The sequence below is a fragment of the Callorhinus ursinus genome, unplaced genomic scaffold (assembly GCF_003265705.2).
Source record: "Callorhinus ursinus isolate GAN/ISIS: 27379988/994484 unplaced genomic scaffold, GSC_fseal_2.0 scaffold24, whole genome shotgun sequence".
In the NCBI taxonomy this organism is placed as follows: domain Eukaryota; kingdom Metazoa; phylum Chordata; class Mammalia; order Carnivora; family Otariidae; genus Callorhinus; species Callorhinus ursinus.
The window spans coordinates 16826580-16844696 of record NW_027397086.1 but is presented as its reverse complement, the minus strand read 5'-3'; the positions used below and the strand labels follow the sequence as shown (position 1 = coordinate 16844696).

Genomic DNA, 18117 nt, shown 5'->3' with positions numbered 1-18117 from the left:
ACGGAGGCTGTGTCTCCACTTGTTGCCTGTTTTGGGAAAGTGAGATTCCTTATTAAACCCAACACAGTGGAGCTCGTGGCCACAGTCCCAACCCAAAGCTCGAGAGGGGCAGAGCAGGCTCAGGCAGGCCTGCTTCGGAGCAGGTGGCCCCTCCAAAGCCGCCAGCGCCCCGCGGAGATGCGTAGCGTCAATCCCTCTCTGAGCCGGAAGGCCTCGGAGCCGGGGGAGGCCGACAGAGCAATTGCAGACTTCTGCCCCGCGAAATGCTCTCACATTGTGTTGAGCTTCTCCAAAGGACGGCCATGCAACTTAGCAACATCAAAGACCATTACAGGAGGAAGGAGACAAACACTTACTGAGCCCTTCTCTGTGCCAGGCCCTTTACGTACATTATCTCATTTCATCCTCATAAGCAACCTTGGGGCGACATAGGAATTATTACTGTCCCTCCCTTCGGAGAGGAAGAAACCAAGGCTTATAAAGGTGAAGGAACTTGCGTGAGGCTATTAAACACTGAAAGTCCACTGTGTGTGGACCTCACATAGCATATTCCATGCATCGTCTAATTTAATCTTCACAAGATTAGGTAGGTAGGTAGTAGGGCTGTTGCTCTCTGGCAGGTGTAGGTAGGTACTAGGGCTGTTGCTCTCTGGCAGGTGAGGACGCAGAGGCACAGAAAGGCTAAGTAACTTGCCCGAGCTAATGCAGCTAGGAGGTGGTGGAAACAGGATTCAAATCCAGGCAGCCTGGCAGTTGACTGTCCTCATGCAGGCAATAAATGACTCCAAAGCTATATTCTTTCTGTGATGCACTGTGCCAGTACCCTTGTTCCTTGGGGCCTGGGCTGCTTCCCCTGGGCTGTTTCCCAACAGAAACAGGTGTGGTTTTACATAAATCATCCAGGTTAATGTGTGGCAGTTACATTTTGTAACTGATAGGAGATAAAGGGAAGCCTCTGTTTCATGACTTCTCACGACCCTTCCAGTGACGGCTGTAAACTCGTCTTAGGGGGACAAAGTGGTCTACAAAGACGTTCTGGGGGAAACGCTGGGGGCTGTCACCTCGTCATGGTGACAGAGTGTGTGCTGAGGGGAACCAGGCCTCAGGGCAGGAGATTTGGCTTAACGTCAATGTTGCTGTGAGACCTTGGGTAAGTCTGTTCCCCACTCCGGGCCTCAGTCTCAACTGTGAAATGCAGTGAGAGACACTAAGATTTTTTTCAGCTTTTGGGTTCTGTGAATTTTCAAGAAATTTTCAAACATACGTTAAGGTAGAAGTCATATAATAAGCGCTCATATATTCATAGTCCAGCTTCATCCATCAGCTATATGGCCAATCTCATTCCCTCCGTGCCCCCACGAATTCTCCCCTCCCTCCTCCAGTGGATTATCTTAAAGCCAATCCCAGACATCATCTCCTCTCCTCTCTATATATCTCTCTAAAAGATGGCTTAAAAAGACAACCACAATGCCATGCTTGACAATTAACCGTAACTCCTTAATATCATTGACTATGGAACTCAGCTATTTAAAAGTTTTGTTTGATGATACGGTGAAGGCCACACTGAAGCTTCTAGTTATCAATGATAGCACTTTCAGAACCTGTGGCCAGAGAAGTCTTAGGATTGTAAGGTCATATACCACGCTAAAAAAAGAACAAAACACACATATGCTTGAAACACATAATCTTTTATGTGAAGAGTAGGAACATTTACAGGGAGCCTGCTTGCTGTGTGTCATACCCTGGCCTGGGCATTCCAAGTCTCCTGTCGCCTTTAATCTACTTCCCAAACAGGACCTCAGTGCCAAGCACAGTGCCATCTTCGTTAGAAAGCTCGTGACCCGACATGCGGAAAGAAAAAAAAAAACAAATGGAAAAATATGTGTTCAATTTAAGCCATCAGAATAAAAATAAGTGGAGATTAAATGCTGTAACCCTGCAGCAGAAATAGTTTAAGGCCCCTGAGAAGAATGCATTTTCTTCTGAAAGTTCCCTGAAAAGAATGCATTTTCATTTTACAGTGGGTCTCTTACCCTCTGCTCAAAAGGTAACCAAGCCCAGTACTCTTCTCCACGAATGTTCCATGAAGCCTTACCTCTGAGCCTTTGTACTGGCTGTTCCCTCTGCCCTCAGTGCTCTTCTTCTTCCTGTCTTTGGCTTAGCTCTTCAGGCCCTCCTCCGGCATCTCAGCCCTCCCAGAGCTTTCAACGTTTGTTGCCTGCACTGTCCATCTGTCTGTCAATCTCTCCCTGTCAGTGATATCCCTGTTTTGCTGTCTCGAATTGCTGTTTACATTCCTGCATGTCTGTCTTCTTTCCTTAATGCTGCGGCTCCTTGCCCAGGGCCTGCCAACCCACCACAGGCATGATGGGTTCCTGCATTTGTCGAGCCTTCACTGAGCGCACGGAGCCCTGAGCTCAGGGTTTAGCATTGAGAAGTCACCAAGGCTTGGCCCCTGAGACTTTGTGCTCACGCAATTCTCAGGCAGCCTCTAGGGTAAGCACTAGTTTCCAAGTTTATAGGCTGACCAACTGGTGCATTGCCGTGTACTCAGATTACATGTAAAAGAAATCTTTCTTCCTCCAAAGATTTTTCAAAAGCAGGCTTAAGGAGTACCTAATTGAAGAACACTTAGAGAGTGTTTCCTGCTTATGGACATTAATTGTGACAATTTACTTGGCCTGAATTAGCATGAAATCATTGGAGGCCCCTTAGCAGGAAGTAAAGCTCATGGGAGGCTATTAACCATTTAGCATTCTCTAAGCCCCAGGGAATGAAAATTCCACTTATTGAAGAGCAGGGGGGAGAGGCAGCCTTTATTACAGCTAAAGCATCCTGCTTGGAGATTTAGGAAGTTAGAGCCATACCCGGTGTGATAGGAAAAGTGTGCAACAAGGAAGTGTGAGCACCTGAATACGTGTGATAGGGAAAGTGTGCAACAAGGAAGTGTGAGCACCTGGATACCAGCCGGATTGCCCTTGAAGGTGTTGAAAAATAGAATCAAATTGGTGGTAAGGACTTTGGCAAAGTCTTGACAAGGCTTTTCTGGAATGGCAACTCAGACCAGCGTCTGCCGCTCGTGATGGTCACTGTGGCTGGTAGTGCTGACTTGGCCACTTCCCAGGAGGGAGGAGTGTTGTTTCTGGGGGTGGGCTGGGGAGATGGATGTGGAAGGGTCGCTTTACTGCGGGTGAGCGCACTGTCCTCTTTGGGTAGATTATTAATATGGCCTTGTCTGATGGGAGGGGGCAAGGAAGAGGGGGAACCATGGTGCCCAGGCCACAGGAAGTGAGGGCAGGGGAGGGAGCAGGGGAAGTAGCCAAGGGACAGGAGGTGGGGAGGCACGTTAGGTGCAGAGTGTGCCTCTGAGGGGCAGGGGCACGAGTTCCGAGGATCAGTCTCTAGTGTTCGGCAGCCCCGCCCCTCACTTGACTTGGCTGCCTCTGAGAAGCCAGTTTTGTTTTGCTTGGGACCGTCAGGTGGTAAGCTGCCACTCTTTCTGGAGAATGCAAACAATATGTATTTACAGAGACCTGGTCCACTGGTCCTTGACTGGGGCAGGCACAGGCGGGTGCCCTGCAGGAGTCCTGGGATAGCTTTCTCTAGACTCAAAGGTCTGGATCCCACCTTGGACTTAACTGTGTTCGGTCCCCAGGGGCAGGCTCTGGGGCACAGGACTTAGGTGGGCTCTTCAGAGGGTTCTGTGGTGCACCGTCAGCTAGAGCCCCTGGCCTCACTCAGGTCGCCCTGGACCAGGTTCTGGGGAGGCACAACTCCAGGGTGTTCACTACCCATGTGGGCGGCTCATTCCATCTTTGGCTTTGCTCCTGTGTCTTCTACAGTATTTGCTCAATCTCTCCTCTATGTGGGTCCATCAGATACTGAAGGATTATGCTTCCATCTAAATACTCATGTTGTTTCTTGGTTAACAGCTATTAAACCAGTCTCTGGGGTGGTCTGAGTTGGGGATGCGCTAAGAAAGAGGACAATAGAAAAATGAAAAAGCGGGCGCCTGGGTGGCTCAGTTGGTTAAGCGTCTGCCTTCAGCTCAGGTCGTGATCCCGGCGTCCTGGGATCGAGTCCCGCATCAGGCTCCCTGCTCGGCAGGGAGTCTGCTTCTCCCTCTCACCCTACCCCCTCTTGTGCTCTCTCTTTTTCTCTGTTTCAAAAAAATAAAATAAAATCTTTAAAAAAAAAAAAGAAAAATGAAAAAGCGACTCTAGTGCTAAGATAAAGATATGGCAGAAGTATTTGCAAATATAAAGATATAAATACTGTTTTTCTTTTCTGATTACAAAAGTGGTGCTTGTTCCCTGGGAAAACTTGAAAACACTGAAAACCCAAAGAAGAAAACAAAAACCCCTCTAATCCCACCTACCAGAGACAACCACTGTTAATATTTTTGTGGGCGTCTTTCTCATTAAACCACAGATTTGTAAACTACTTCCTTTTCTCTCCCAATGACAAGGTTATTTTTTTGAATTTCATTAACATTAGCCTATGCCATCATTACTGAAAGCTGCCTTGTATCAGTCAGTCCCCGATTAGACGCTGGGACTCAATGGTGATCAGTCTTCTGGAACTTTGAATTACTCTTAGCCACGGGGGACCCGACTGAACTCAGCCTCTTGCCACAGTGTGACACCGCCCCCCCCCCCCCGGCCGCTCCAAGGCCTGACTCTGGCTCATGCCTACTTGTCCAGGTCAAGTGAGTCTCAACAATTTTTGTGTTGATTGGGACCTTGATCTGAACCCGTCCAGGAACTGCGAAGGTCCTGCCTGTACCCGAGAAAAGCTTCTTGAACTTGAGGTCCCACAACTTTTCAGTTGAGCATCAACCCACTGAGATGGGTGCTGAAATTCCCTGCAGGGCCTGCCTCTTCAGGTCTCCCCAGTGCCAGAACAGTTAATGCTGAGTGAAAGAAGCCAGGCAGAGAAAGACAAATACCCTATGATTTCACTCCTATGTGGAATTAAGAGACAATACAAATGAGCAAATTAAGAGGAAGAAAAAAAGGGCGCCTGGGTGGCTCAGTTGGTTAAGCGACTGCCTTCGGCTCAGGTCATGATCCTGGAGTCCCGGGATCAAGTCCCACATCGGGCTCCCTGCTCAGCAGGGAGTCTGCTTCTCCCTCTGACCCTCTTCCCTCTCGTGCTCTCTATCTCTCATTCTCTCTCTCTCAAATAAATAGATAAAATCTTTAAAAAAAAAGAAGAAGAAAAAAGAAGGACAAACAAAAAACCCGGACTCTTAAGTACAGAGAACAAACTGGTTGCCAGAGGAGAGGTGAGGGCGAGGGACGGGAGACAGTGCCCTACCTTGAGGAGCACTGAAAAATGTAGAGCTGTTGAATCATCATACTGTACACCTGAAACTAATATAACCCAGTATGTTAATTCTACTAAAAAAAAAAAAAAGAAAGAAAAAGTCCCCAAAGCCTATGGGTAGCCCTAAGCTTCTGTGGTCAGTGGAGGGAGTACTGTTTTCCAATCTAGGGTGCATGGCTTTCCCACAGGACCTTACTACTAACCCAGTTTGTGACCTTGGGAAGGGGACCGACTCTGAGCCTCAGCCTTTTCCTCCATGAAATGGGGAGACTCAGCCCTCTCCAGCCTAACTCACAAAGTTGGGAGGATCAAATGAGACAACGCGGTTCAAAGTGCTTTGTAAACCGCAGTGAATCAGGCAAACCTATGTTGCATGGGGTAATTGGCCTCCCCATAGAGCCCGGCAAGAAGGTGCTGACTCAAGCCTCTGTTGTTCTCCCAGACAGAGTGGACTCATCGGCTGCATGAGCTTTGGGGTGAAGTCCCTCCTGACTCCAGACAAGGTGGGTCTCGGGGACGCTTCCGGCAGGATTATCCCACCAAGGCCAGGGCTAGCATGGGCAAAGGCCTTTGTCTGGAAGCCCTTGGGTGGAGCTTCTGTCTCGCATGCTTCATGACCTGAAGAACAACACTGTTTATCGTCCGAGTGAGCAAGGCTTTGGGTCTTCTTCTTGGTTTGTGCTTGTCAGAGATCAGTTGTCAGGCAGCCCCTAGGCCTTCCAAGGGGCTCTGGGCCTGGTGTCTGGCACACCAGGATGCTGGCAGATCCCTCAGAGTTCTGAGCACTCCCGGGCTTGCCCCGGAGGAGCAGGGCTAGGTGGTTCTCATCCTCTTGACATTATCTACCAGGTCTCATGTTTTTGGGTCTGGTGAGTGCTCAGGGATGGAATGAGCAGCACCATCCTCTATGGAGCTTTCCTTTAGGCTGAGTGAGGACTCTCTGGAATCCAGAGACCCCTCCCTCTGGGTAACCAGTTCCTTATCCACCTCTGCACTCCGCCCCCCACCCTGGCCCCAAACTGGAGGCTTTTGAGCAGGGGAGGTGGAGACACTCCTTTCACACACATCCCTAGAGATGGCCTGGTGGCCTCTGCATGGAGTTGCCAGGTGGCCCTGCCCCTTTGTGTCCTAGAAGTGAAGTCGGGTAGGTGGCTGAGGACCCTTTATCCTTCATGTAGGTCCCAAATAGCTTCTCTGGCCTGTGGCGCTGGCTTCATTCCCTCTTGGGAGATGCTCCCTGCATGGGGACTGCTCAGGAGCCTCAGGATGCCCACCTTCTGGCCTCTCCATCCCTCTTTCACTCCCTCCCTTCTGTTCTGTCAACATTCATTGGGCTCCTACTGTATACCAGGCACAGTGCTAGGCCCATCGGAGAGCCTATGCACAGCCCAGTGGGGAGGCAGGCAGGCAAGCAGACCGTTGTTCTCCAGGGACAACAGGCTGTGGGAACTCAGCAGAGAGGACGAGCAGCTCTGCCTGGAGCATCAGGGAAAGCTTCCTGGAGGTGTAGGCATGGCATCTCCCTCTGGGGCAGGGCAGCTGGAGGGTCTGTCTCTGCAGAGATGATGCTCCTGAGGGAGGCTCTCCAGGGGCTGCTTTTTGAGGGGGGGGGCGGCTGGTGGCTGCCTGCCTGTGTCCTTTGCCTCTGTCTGAGCATGTCACACCTTCCCTTGTGACAGGAAATCAGCGGCTGGTACTACCTTCTGGGGGAAGACCTGGGCCGGACCAAGCACCTGAAGGTGGCCAGGCGGCGGCTGCGGGCCCTGAGAGGTGGGTGCGCCCCACCTTTGGCTTCTAACCAGACGCGCTGCTGCACCCACTCCCTCAGCTTCCCCCCCCCCCTTCCTGAGGAGTAGCATTGCCCCTGTGTTTTGTGGCATCTGTCACCCCTGGCTGCAGTCAGGTCAGGGGTCCAGGGGCTTCTCACGAGCACCTGCTGGAATGCAGGCTGCAGGCAGCATTTGCCCACAACATCTTGTTTTTGTGGTTGGACTTTCCTTGGAGAGGATTATAGGCCTGACCCTATGTGGTTCAGCTTCCTCCACTCTAGCTTATGGAGGCCTGGGTTTCAGGAGCTTCCCGCATGGCTCCTCTGTGATTTCAGGATCCGCCCCAGGTTGCCTTGCTGGCCTTAGGGTGTCCACCTCGATAGGCAGGGCAAGTGGGCCCTGCCAAGAGTCCTGAGGCTCAGGTCTCGGATTCTGTGTTCCCTTCTGTTCTGTCCTTCTCACACGCAGACCTGGCTCCTGATACCCTGCTGAGCCTGAGCTCGGGCACCCCCACATCTTGGAGGCCAGCAGTGATCTGGACAACCACATGGGCCCGGCACCCTGGCCTCGTCCTCTGGGTGGTCTCTGGAATGGACTCTTATGTGCCAACAGAAACTTTTTGACTCTGCTCTGTCATCTTCCAGATCCTCTGCTGAGAACTCCAGGAGGTGGGGACACTGAGAACGGGGAGAAAGTCAAGGTAGGTGGGGGCAGGCCTGGGCGGGACTGACAGGGCCTGGGCCCTGTCCTGGGCTCTAACTTGCTCCTGGTCCATCCCTGGGCCCAGGAGACCCCCAAACAGGACTGCATTTGGGGCCTGAGACTCAGGTTCACTTGGAGCTTGGAAATTCAGCAAGTCGTGCATTTTTAAGGGGTTATTTCTTATGCTTTTCTCTGCTTACTCATGGTTAGGGCAGCAGTGGTGAGAGAGCCAGGCCCCTGGGGATGGATCTTACTGACTTTCAGTCTCTTGAATCCAAGTCTCCCCTTCCCCCCAGGCCCCCTTGGACCGCTTGCTTCCCCTGGCACTGTGGCCGAATCACCCTCAGCTTAGGCCTGCTTGATGTCAGGGAGCAGCCGTGAGTCTGAATCTGAGACCCATGGGCTCTTACTCCACTAGGGCTTTGAATCAAGAGAAGAACCTTCACATAGGGATTTGGGGGCATTCCCCCAAGTTCATTCCGCCTCTTTGCAGGACCTGGTTTTCTCTAATAACTAAGAGAGGGAGAAGCAAACTCCCCCTGACTGAGATGCCCCTCTGTGCCAAGTGCTGCTATTCCCCACTTTAACCCTCACTGCCACCTCTGTGGCGGTCCTTACTTCCCCACCTCACAGAGGTCAGGTTCAGAGAGGTTAGGTCACTCCCTGAGTACCCTGAGCCACACTGCCTCCTGCACGCGGCCTACTTGGGAAGATACGGTGGTGCTGTTTCCCCTGATATCTTCCATAGAGGTGTATTATATCCTCAAAATGTTTTCTCTTTCATTTCCTCCATTCGTTCATTCGTTCATTCATTCACTCACTCACTCACTCACTCACTCACTCACTCATTCACTCTCTCATTGTTTATTGAACGTTCTCAGGGGCTAGACCCTGTGCTGGGTGCTGGGATATAGCTGTGAGCAAGTCAACATTGCCCGCCCTGTGCAATGTGGTAGTCACTAGCCACCTGTGGCTCTTGAGCCCTTGAAATGTGGTTAGTGTGACCGAGGACCTGACTTTTTCATTTTATTTCACTTGAATTAGTTCAAATTTACCTTGCACATATGTCTTGTCACTACCCTATTGGATAGCACAGTTACTAAGTTATTAAAATAACTTGCTGGTTACTGTATTCTGTGGCTTTGTTTGAAGCTTAAAATCTTCTAGCTTCAAGGGCACCTGAGTGGCTCGGTCGGTTAAGCGTCGAACTCATGATTTCGGCTCAGGTCATGATCTTGGGGTCGTGGGATCAAGCCCCGCATCGGTCTCCACCCTCAGCGTGGAGCCTGGTTGAGATTCTCTTTGTCTCTCTCTGCCCCTCCCCCTGTTTGCTCTCCCTCTCTCTCAAATAAAGAAATGTATCTTTTAAAAAACCTAGCTTCACTGGCGTTGCTGCAAATACCTTCCTCCCTCTCTCTCTACTTGGCTGAGCACAGGGAGGACAGTGACTAGAGAGCCCTCGTGATTGCGGGAATGACATGACATGGACATCAACACCACAAGTTTCCGGGCGGCTTCATTCTGGATCTGCACACAGGCCCTGACCCATGGGCACACTCTTCTGAGGCCCATTTGCTTTTCCTGGGCTTGCGCACTCAGAGATGCCCATAGGACCCAGCACAGTGGGGGTGCTTGTCAGAACGTGACTTAGTTGGACTGAGGGAGAGCCCCCAGAGGTCACCTGCTAAACTTCCCCATTGTGCACATGGGGTGACGGAGGCCCAGAAACCTGTGTGACCTGCCCACTGTCATAGCAACCAAAGCTGGGCTGTACCGAGGGACACTCTCTGGCCTCAAGGACAGGAGTGGCTGGGTGGGTTTCCGCAGGGATGGTAAGGTGGGTATAAGGGGCGCTGGGCTCACCAGGTACTGTTCTACAAGGCAGGGAACAAGACTGGGGTTCTGGTCCCAGCTCCACGTACCCTGCTATGTGACCTTAACCATTGTGGTCCCCAGCTTCTTGAAGGGTAGAATGAGGAGGCTGGATTATCTGGTGATTGGAATTCCCTTCCTGATTTGCCTTTATGGTCTGCATGTCATCAGATGCCTAACACTGTTGCCTGGCTAAAGAAACTGACTTTTAAGTAGCTTGTGAATGGCAGGCTGTTCTCAGACCCACATGTTTCATGTTCTCCGTTTTGAGATGGGATGTCTGTGAGTGCAACCCCCTAAGGCGTCCGTGGATCCTTTAGATGGTGTTAGTCCTCTGGATTTGCTACCAAGGACGCTGGGATTTGCAGGGGGCAGTGGTGTTGTTATAGAGGGGGCCGTGTTTTCTGCCTGGGTTCTCTTCCAGCCAGGAGTGTTTGTGAGAACACTGGAATCACAAAGTGGCCCATGGCGGAGAATGCAGCCAGAACAAAGGCGCCCTCTCCCCGCCGGGGCCAGGGGAATACTAACTAGTTGACAGGAATTTTAATATAAAACTCTCCCTCTTCCTTGTCATTCTGAGGTTTCAGGAAGCCTTCGGGCTTATCGTGCAGAGGCACACAGCACAGACAGGGCTTGGGGAGGTGAGAGGTGATTTCCTGCCATTCTTCTGCGGGGCGGGCTTCCCAGGGCGGTCATGCCAGGCTGACGGGGCGCAGTGCGGGCTCCCGCTGCTGGGGGGAGAGCTGGGATTTCATGGGGCGGCAGCCGAGACAGGACCCGCAGCCATGAACCGCTTCAATGGGCTCTGCAAGGTGTGCTCGGAGCGCCGCTACCGCCAGGTGGGTGCTTGGCCCTTTAGGGGTGCCCGGGGTGTCACTGGGGGTCAGGGCTGGGGGCTCACCTGAGTAGGACTTCTCTCCCCACGAGGCCTTCCTTGCTTCTTCCTGCTCCTTGTGGGTTAATTTCAATCTGGGGGGAGGATAGAGGCCGGAGCTGGCCCCAGGGTCCACCCTTTACCTACGGCCCCTCTCTAGGGGCAGACCAGGCCCAGCTCTGCATCATCCGAACCACGGACGTGGTGATGTCCTTGGTGAGGTTATCTAGTTGATTCTCTGTGGTTTTGTTTTTTTTTTTTTTTTTTTAAATCTGGGGGCAATGTGGGTTTAAAAAAAGCATCTCAAGCCTGAGATTGGACGTGGCTGCGCAGCTGGGGTTTGTGTTTTTCCTAACTTTATACTTTCACGAACTTTCCCTACTTCTGATGGGACAGGAATGCCTTGTCCTGCACTGTGTGTGTGTGATTCTGTGTGTTCACATGTGTTGGCGTGCACTTCTTTGTGAGATGGGATGTTTCCGTGTATATGTGTGTACACATGATTTCCTCCCTGGTAGCTGCCATGCCTTGAGGTGGCTCCAGAGCCCGTCCTCACAGAGAGGGCACTGGCTCTCAGCCTCCAGTTCTGGGATGTGGGGCAGGGTAGGAGTGATGATCCCTGTGGCCTCAAGGCTTTTCTGAAACTGTGTTGGGCACTTTTTCTTATAAACAAGGAAGGGGGTCAGGGAGGGTAAAGGCAAGGGATGTCCAGATTTGGGGACTGTCCAAGCTGATGGGAGCTCAGGAATGGTTCTGATTTTAAAAGTATGAGGAAGCCCCTCTGTGTATTGTAATGGCCAGACGGAAAGGTGGGTCTTGACTCCTGCAGACGGGTAGCCTTAGGTCCTAGGGAGATGCCCAGAGTGGCCTCCTGCACCTTGGCTGGCCGCCGTTGGACCCTGGGCCCCTGGGACCACTTGTCCTCCCTGACGTCCTCCCCAGCTCTCAGGGCCCCTCCTGTCCTCCCGGCCCTCCTGGAGCCCAGCAGAACAGCTCCCATGACACCAGCAGCCGGGTGTAGGGCGGTGGGGCGGAGGGCACTGTTTAGGAGGTGAAGTGTTGGGTCACCTTGGGCCCGTGGGCCCGAAGACAGGCACGCAGGCTGTCACAGCTGAGACGGGCATGAGTGCGGGCGGGGCTTGGGGCTGAAGTTCAAGACAGATCCTATGCTAGGAACCAGCCCAGGGTTTTGAGCACCAGCTTTTTGCCCTTCTTGACTGTGGGATTTGAGCATGTCGCTAGACCTCTCCGAGCCTCAGTACCCTCGTCAGTGGAGTAGGGATGGTAATGTCCAGTGATGGTGCTCTGAGGGACACGGGACGCTGTGTACAAAGTGCCTGCTGCGAGGCCTGGGATGTACATATAGGACATGTGCAGTTAGGGATGGGGATGGAAGCCTAGGCATGACAGAGGAGCAGAAAGCAGGCAGGAGGGCAGAGGTGAGATGCTGGCCTGGGCGAGATCTGGGAGCAGTGACAGTCCCTGCCTTGGACAGGAAAGAGCAGGGACCACCCCCAGGAGGGACAGCCTCTGCCAGGGGCTGCCGAGGTCTCAGAGTCTGGGCTGGGCTGCTGCCCTTACCTCCTAACCCTGATGCCCCGGGTCATGGAGGAGGGCTGAGAGCTGGGGGCTGCCACTTTCTCTCTTTAGGCCTCCGCTTCCTTCTCTGTGAAATGGGCATATTAAAACCAGTTCTGCATTCCCCTCCCCTCAGGGTGGCAGCGATGATCCAGTTCTTTGGGCACTCTCCTCTCAACGCAGTGAGTGCTAGTGATGGACAGAGCGTAATTCTGCTTCCTTTATGCAGTCCCAGCCCTCACACGGAGCCAGGAGGGGAGCTTGCTTCCTGGCACCCTTTCTTCTTCCCTTCCTTCCCGGCCCCCAGCTGGCTTGGACTGTTGTCTAGCCTCGTTCTTCTTACTGAGGCTGGTGCCTCGGAAGGCAGAAGGGGCTTGGGCCCACAGTCCCGCCTGGACGAGGGGACCAGGGTGTGGGAGGGGGAGGCTGTTTTGCGGGAGTACATTTCTTCTCTCCAGATTCAACTCTGGGGGCCAGTCCCCAAACTGCTAGCCCTGAGCCTGTGGACACTAGGGCCTGTTTGCAGAGCCGGCACCCCAGGCAGGGGGGCTGTGGCCCTTGCTGGGGTAGGACAGGGTCTAGAAAGGTCTAGAAAGCCTCTGGAATCCCACCTTCTGCCTGGGCTGAGGGTGGGTCGAGAGGCCCCGTGAAGTCCTCACTGGTCGCACAGAGTGGACCGGGCTCCTGACGGCTTCCCTCAGTCTCAGCCTGGGCTTTCCACACTCACTCCACAGTTTGTTTTTCTTTCTTTCTTTCCATTTTTTTTTTCTCTTCCTGTCTTAGCTGCGTGTTTTCCCAGAATTCTTATGGGAACAGGGTATTTTCCTGCCCCCTCCCCCTTCCCCTTGTCTGTCAGATTTCCTGTTTTACAAACTCGCTTTGAATCCAGGCCCAGGGCTGGTGGGAAGCAGAGCCTCAGGGGCCTCCCCGACAGCCTCCAAGGGCCTTGGTCACCCTGGGTCCCCCGACCCTCCCCTTCCTCACACCTGGCCTCTGGGACAGCTGGTAGGTGAACGCCAGGCACCCAGCCTTGAAGAGACAGCCCTTAAAGGAAGGAGACAGGAGTCTCCTGACAAGGCCTCTGGCCCTTGACCTTTTCCAGCTTGCTGAGCTGGCTTCTTCCTCAACCTGCCTGGGATACCCTCCCTCGTGCCTCACCGGGGCCCACTCTGTGTCCACTTCTCCTAGGGACTCTCTTGGGACCCCAGTGAACCCTTCTTCTGACTTTTCCTCCCTTAGGCCTGTCATTTTCACACACCTGCTCTGAGCAGCCTGGAGTCTTTCCTTGGGCAGGCGGGGTCTGGGCCTCCTCTACCCCACCCACAGCCGAATTGGCAGTACACAGAGGGGCCACGTAGCAAGGCTGAACTGAACTGAGCCAGCAGACGGCACTGTACCCTAACAGTTTCCTGCTGCTGATGGGACGGTGCTGGGCTGTCCTCACGAAGCACTTGCTCAGTTCCAGCCGTGCACCCAGCCTGCCATCCAAAGTCAAACACAAAGAACTGTTCCCAACTCAGTTCTTGCACTTCGCTCCGGGGCACTCTAGTACCGGGCTCCTTTGCTTTGGAGAGATCTGCAGATTCTTGTGGCCCTCTAGGAGCCAGAGATCAAGACCTCATGCCTCCATACCTCAGCAGAACCTGGCATGCATGCAGTAGGAGCTTGATAATTGTATGTTGCTTTGAAAAGAGATCCAGGTGGCAGGGCCCTTTCAGGGAACTTCTGGAAGTAGGGCTGTGGATCTGCCATGCAGCAGGCACTGCAAGGTCAGTGGCTAGTTCAGGTTTCGCCAGAAGGCCTGTCTGTGCCCTTATGTGCCCTCTGCCCTGGGAGTCCTCACTGGATGCCTTGCGGCCCCAGCGATGGACTGCCCTGAGAACCCAGCACTTGTTCCCTGGCCCTCGTCCTCAGGTTTTATGTGCGTCCCTGTCTTCCCTCCCCTGTGCTCTGGGAAGGCAGCACCCAGGTGGGTTTTGTCTGTGGGCCCGCAGCATAGGGCCAGCCCTGGGCCGATGCTCTGTGAACCCCTGGGAGGAAGTAGGAAGAGACCGAGAGTCAGTGGATCACAGGCAAGGTGGAGGCGGGCCGGTCCAGGGGGCTCTTTGGACTGGACCATGTGTCTGCGGGGTCTGAGGAAGACAAGGTTTGCCCTTCCAAGGCTCTGTCCGTGCTGGGCCCTTCTGCATCAGCCTGGATTTACCTCCTGAGCTCCCAGCCTTCCTGCTTGGCCCACAACCCAGTGCTTAAGATGCCTGAGCCAAGATAGGGACAGCAAGGGCTGGCCAGTCTCCTTGGCTCCAGCTCTCTTGGAGAGGAGGATGGCTCTGGGGCAGGGCCTGGGGGCTTCCCGACCCTGGAGCAGAGGCAGCTGCCTTGTGGCTTCTGGGAGTAATGGCGCAGGGCTCTGTCCTAGATCACCATCCCGAGGGGGAAGGACGGCTTCGGCTTCACCATCTGCTGTGACTCTCCGGTTCGAGTCCAGGCTGTGGATTCTGGTAAGTGAGCGTCTCGGCGGATGCCAGCCCCGCTTGCCTGCCATGTGCCTGGCTTCATGTGGGGTCTGGAAGGGGAGCCCCAAACTGGAGCAGTGTCCTGGTTTTTCAAAACAAAAGAATAATATTTTTAAATGACCACAGATGAAACGGAGGTGTATGAAAATATATCCACAATTTTTTTTTGTTTTTATCAAAATGAAAATAGATTTTTTTTTCTATTTTGTTTCCCAATCACGTTAACAGGAACTAAACCTACATTTTCACTCAGGGTTGCATGGGAAAATGAGAGTCATTTATGTACTTCATTGGGAATGGGTATTTTATTCTATTCCAAGCCTGATTAGCACTTAAAAATAGGCATTCCCCTCCCTATTTTTCACAAAGACTTCTCCTTATCGTGGAGGAGAAGCCAGGGCTTGGTGATCTGGATGTTTCCCCATCCCCCTGCCCCCTGTGCCTGCATGGGGACGGGCACAGGACTGGCGCTCAATGAACGGTGTTGAAGGAATGAATGAAGTGTGTGAGCCTGGCAACAAGGAAGGATTCTCTAGGGGGTGGGAGGCCCTGGGGAGAGTGAGGTGGGACCTGGCTGGAAGGACGGACAGCTGAAGAGTGAGCAGGCAGAGGAGCTGAAGGTGAAGGGGTGCCTCCCTTCAAGGCTCCTGAGAGCCACCAAGGTCGGCCCCACATTTCGCAGATGAGGGACCAGAGGGGCAGTGTGCCCCTTGTTGAGGTCACCGTGGAAGCCATGACTCTGGGCCCTTGGACAGTGTCATGAGCTTCACGGGAGCCCTTGGGTGGCTTTTCTCTGTCCCTGCAGGAGGTCCGGCCGAGCGGGCAGGGCTGCAGCAGCTGGACACGGTGCTGCAGCTGAACGAGAGGCCTGTGGAGCACTGGAAATGCGTGGAGCTGGCGCATGAGATCCGGTGACCGGGGCAGCGGCGGGGGGGCGGGGAGGCTTTGGGCCTCAGGCTAATGGCACACCTCCCCCCAGCCCTCAGCCCCCCGCCTTGGGCACAAGGCCTCACCATTCCTTCCTCGGCGCAGCTGTGAGCAATTCACTCTGCTCCTCAGGGACTCAGTGTCTTGGCCTGCAAATGGAAGGTTCAGGCTCAGAGCAATTTTGGATCCCGGAGCAAACAGCGGCCAAGATGCTCTCAAACAGACCCTGCGGTTCCTGTCGAGGCTCCAGGGCGGCCCTTTCTACTCCAGCTCATTATTTCTGTGACTTCAGCGCTAAGCCCGTTGTTTTTAAAGGATGTGTAGATGTTGCAAATGTTTCAAGTGCATACTTGAAAAATTATTCTTTAGAATGTTTGGGTCCCCTAAGTTTTGGCCCACTGGGGTGAAACTCTCATGACCATTTTAGGTATACTTCTAGAGTGACTGGACGCGGGGTTGCACGGAGGTGGCTTGCTCGCTCCTCCTTGCTTAGACTCTGCCCATGGCCGACATCACTAGTTGAGTGTGGTACTCTTGCTTAACCTGGCCTTGGCCTCAGGGTCCTTCTCAGCCACTGCCAGTCAGCTAGAGTTGACTGATCTAAGGGATACTTTTGCTGTCTCAGCTTGAGATGGCCCCTTACCTCCCTTCCTGCCCAACCACTGGGGGCTTCTCTCCCCTCCCCCACCCTTCTTCTCTGCCCCGTAGGCCCCTGCCCTGGCTGACTTTCCCCAAACTCAACTTCTTTGTGTCACCCCCGCCCCCCCCACCCCCCCAACCGTAGGAACTGCCCCAGTGAGATCACCCTGCTCGTGTGGCGCATGGTCCCCCAGGTCAAGCCAGGGCCAGACGGCGGGGTCCTGCGGCGGGCCTCCTGCAAATCGACGCACGACCTCCAGTCCCCCCCCAATAAGCGGGAGAAGAGCTGCACCCACGGGGCCCAGGCGCGGCCTGAACAGCGCCACAGCTGCCACTTGGTGTGCGACAGCTCTGACGGGCTGCTCCTCGGGGGCTGGGAGCGCTACACAGAGGTGGCCAAGCGCGGGGGCCAGCATACCCTGCCCGCGCTGTCCCGCGCCACCGCCTCCACTGACCCCAACTACATCATCCTGGCCCCACTGAACCCTGGGAGCCAGGTACGGACAGCCGGGTGGGGGGAGGCGGAGGGTATGGGCCCCTGGCCTCACACCATAGGTGTAGGGAGGAGCCTGCAAGGGGCTGGAAGTGTTCAGGGAGGAGGCGGGGTATGTGTTAGCTTCCCGCCAGAAACGGCTGCTCTGGGGAGAGAGAGCAGATGGGTCTCTGCAGCCCAGGGCACAGATCCAGGCCCGCGGGATGTCACAGGGAGGAAGATTTCACCTCAAAAGAAGGAAGAACTTCTGCCAGGCTCTGCTCTTTCTACAGGGGGGAGTGGGCTGTGGTGAGAGGGCTGTTCCCCCTGTCACGGGTGGGAACCCAGACACCGCCGGATGGCACGGTGGGCCGAGGGGTATGCACACCAAAACGTTGGTCCCATGGGACACTCTGGGGGAAAAGTGTCCCGAGGTCAAATAAGCTTGAGAAATACCCCAAACTCTCCTCCTGTTCTGGGAGATTCCCAGTGCACAGTAGCCTACTCGAGGCTCTGGGGGTATCTTGCGGGGGAGGATGGTTTCACCCAGCATTTCCCCAATTCCCCTGATGGCACACCCTTTGTGGTGGGCCTGGTAGTGACCCACGGCGCCCCCGTTGCCTGGAACGCACTTTGGAACAAGCCACCGTCAAGAAAGCTGGGGACGCGGCCAAGGGGTTACACTGGATGAACGTTAAGGCTCTGTCCAACTCTTAACATTCTAGAGGATTCTGGAATCTGTAATCCCTCCAAGCACCGCCCTCTGCTCCTTAGCTGGGGCTGCTGGGTCTTGGGCCCTGAGGTGCTCCCTTCCTATGGCTAGGCTGCGAGTGAGCAGCCCGCCTAGTTGGGCCTCCCCGTTCCTGGGGCTGAGGTGATTCTTCTGTCTTCTTTGGCAGCTGCTGCGGCCTGTGTACCAGGAGGATGCCATCCCCGAAGGTAGGTCTGTCCTCCGCTGCTGTGCCCTCCAAGCCCCCGAGAGGTGTGAGGTCAGCCGTCCGGATTCCCCGCACATTGACACGGACTCTCTTACTCCTCCCTACCTGTTCTCCCTCCCTGAACCAGTATCTTTCCTCCTTGGAGCCTGAACTGAGAAGGAAGAAGCGGTCTTCCCACCGCAGTCTAGGAGGTGGTGGTCAGGATTCCGGCATTCGATTGGTACTCATTCCATTTTACTGAGCAACCGATACATGTTAGGTGCCATAAGCCACCTGGTCGGGCCTGCTCAAAACAGGGTCATGGAGGGCTCAACTCGGAGTTGCATGATTGTGAACAATCCACGTCCCCTCGCTGAGCCTCAGGGAGTCCAGTTTCTTCATCTATAAACTGGGGTTGACAGTTCCCACCTTAGAGAGTTGTCGGGAGGGGTAAAGGAGAGACTGACTGTGAGTAGGGAGTGTACCCATGGAGGGAGGCTTCACAGAAGGTGGCTGTCCTTGAACG

At 54.1% G+C, this 18117-nt stretch overlaps 1 protein-coding gene across 5 annotated transcripts in view; it reads left to right on the top strand.

The window, feature by feature from the left end:
- The window catches only part of RGS3 (regulator of G protein signaling 3), a 118809-nt gene that overhangs the window by 23050 nt on the left and 77642 nt on the right, over nt 1–18117 (top strand). For 3 of the 5 annotated variants that reach the window (XM_073876498.1, XM_025888642.2, XM_073876500.1), the window contains exons 6-12: nt 5771–5831; nt 7008–7098; nt 7742–7797; nt 14540–14621; nt 15442–15547; nt 16348–16699; nt 17574–17613. In XM_073876498.1, coding sequence (XP_073732599.1) covers nt 5771–5831; nt 7008–7098; nt 7742–7797; nt 14540–14621; nt 15442–15547; nt 16348–16699; nt 17574–17613 — 788 coding nt within the window. Of the gene's footprint in view, nt 1–5770; nt 5832–7007; nt 7099–7741; nt 7798–10246; nt 10511–14539; nt 14622–15441; nt 15548–16347; nt 16700–17573; nt 17614–18117 lie in introns of those variants that run through there. The other 2 variants (XM_073876503.1, XM_073876499.1) reach the window with 2 other exon arrangements.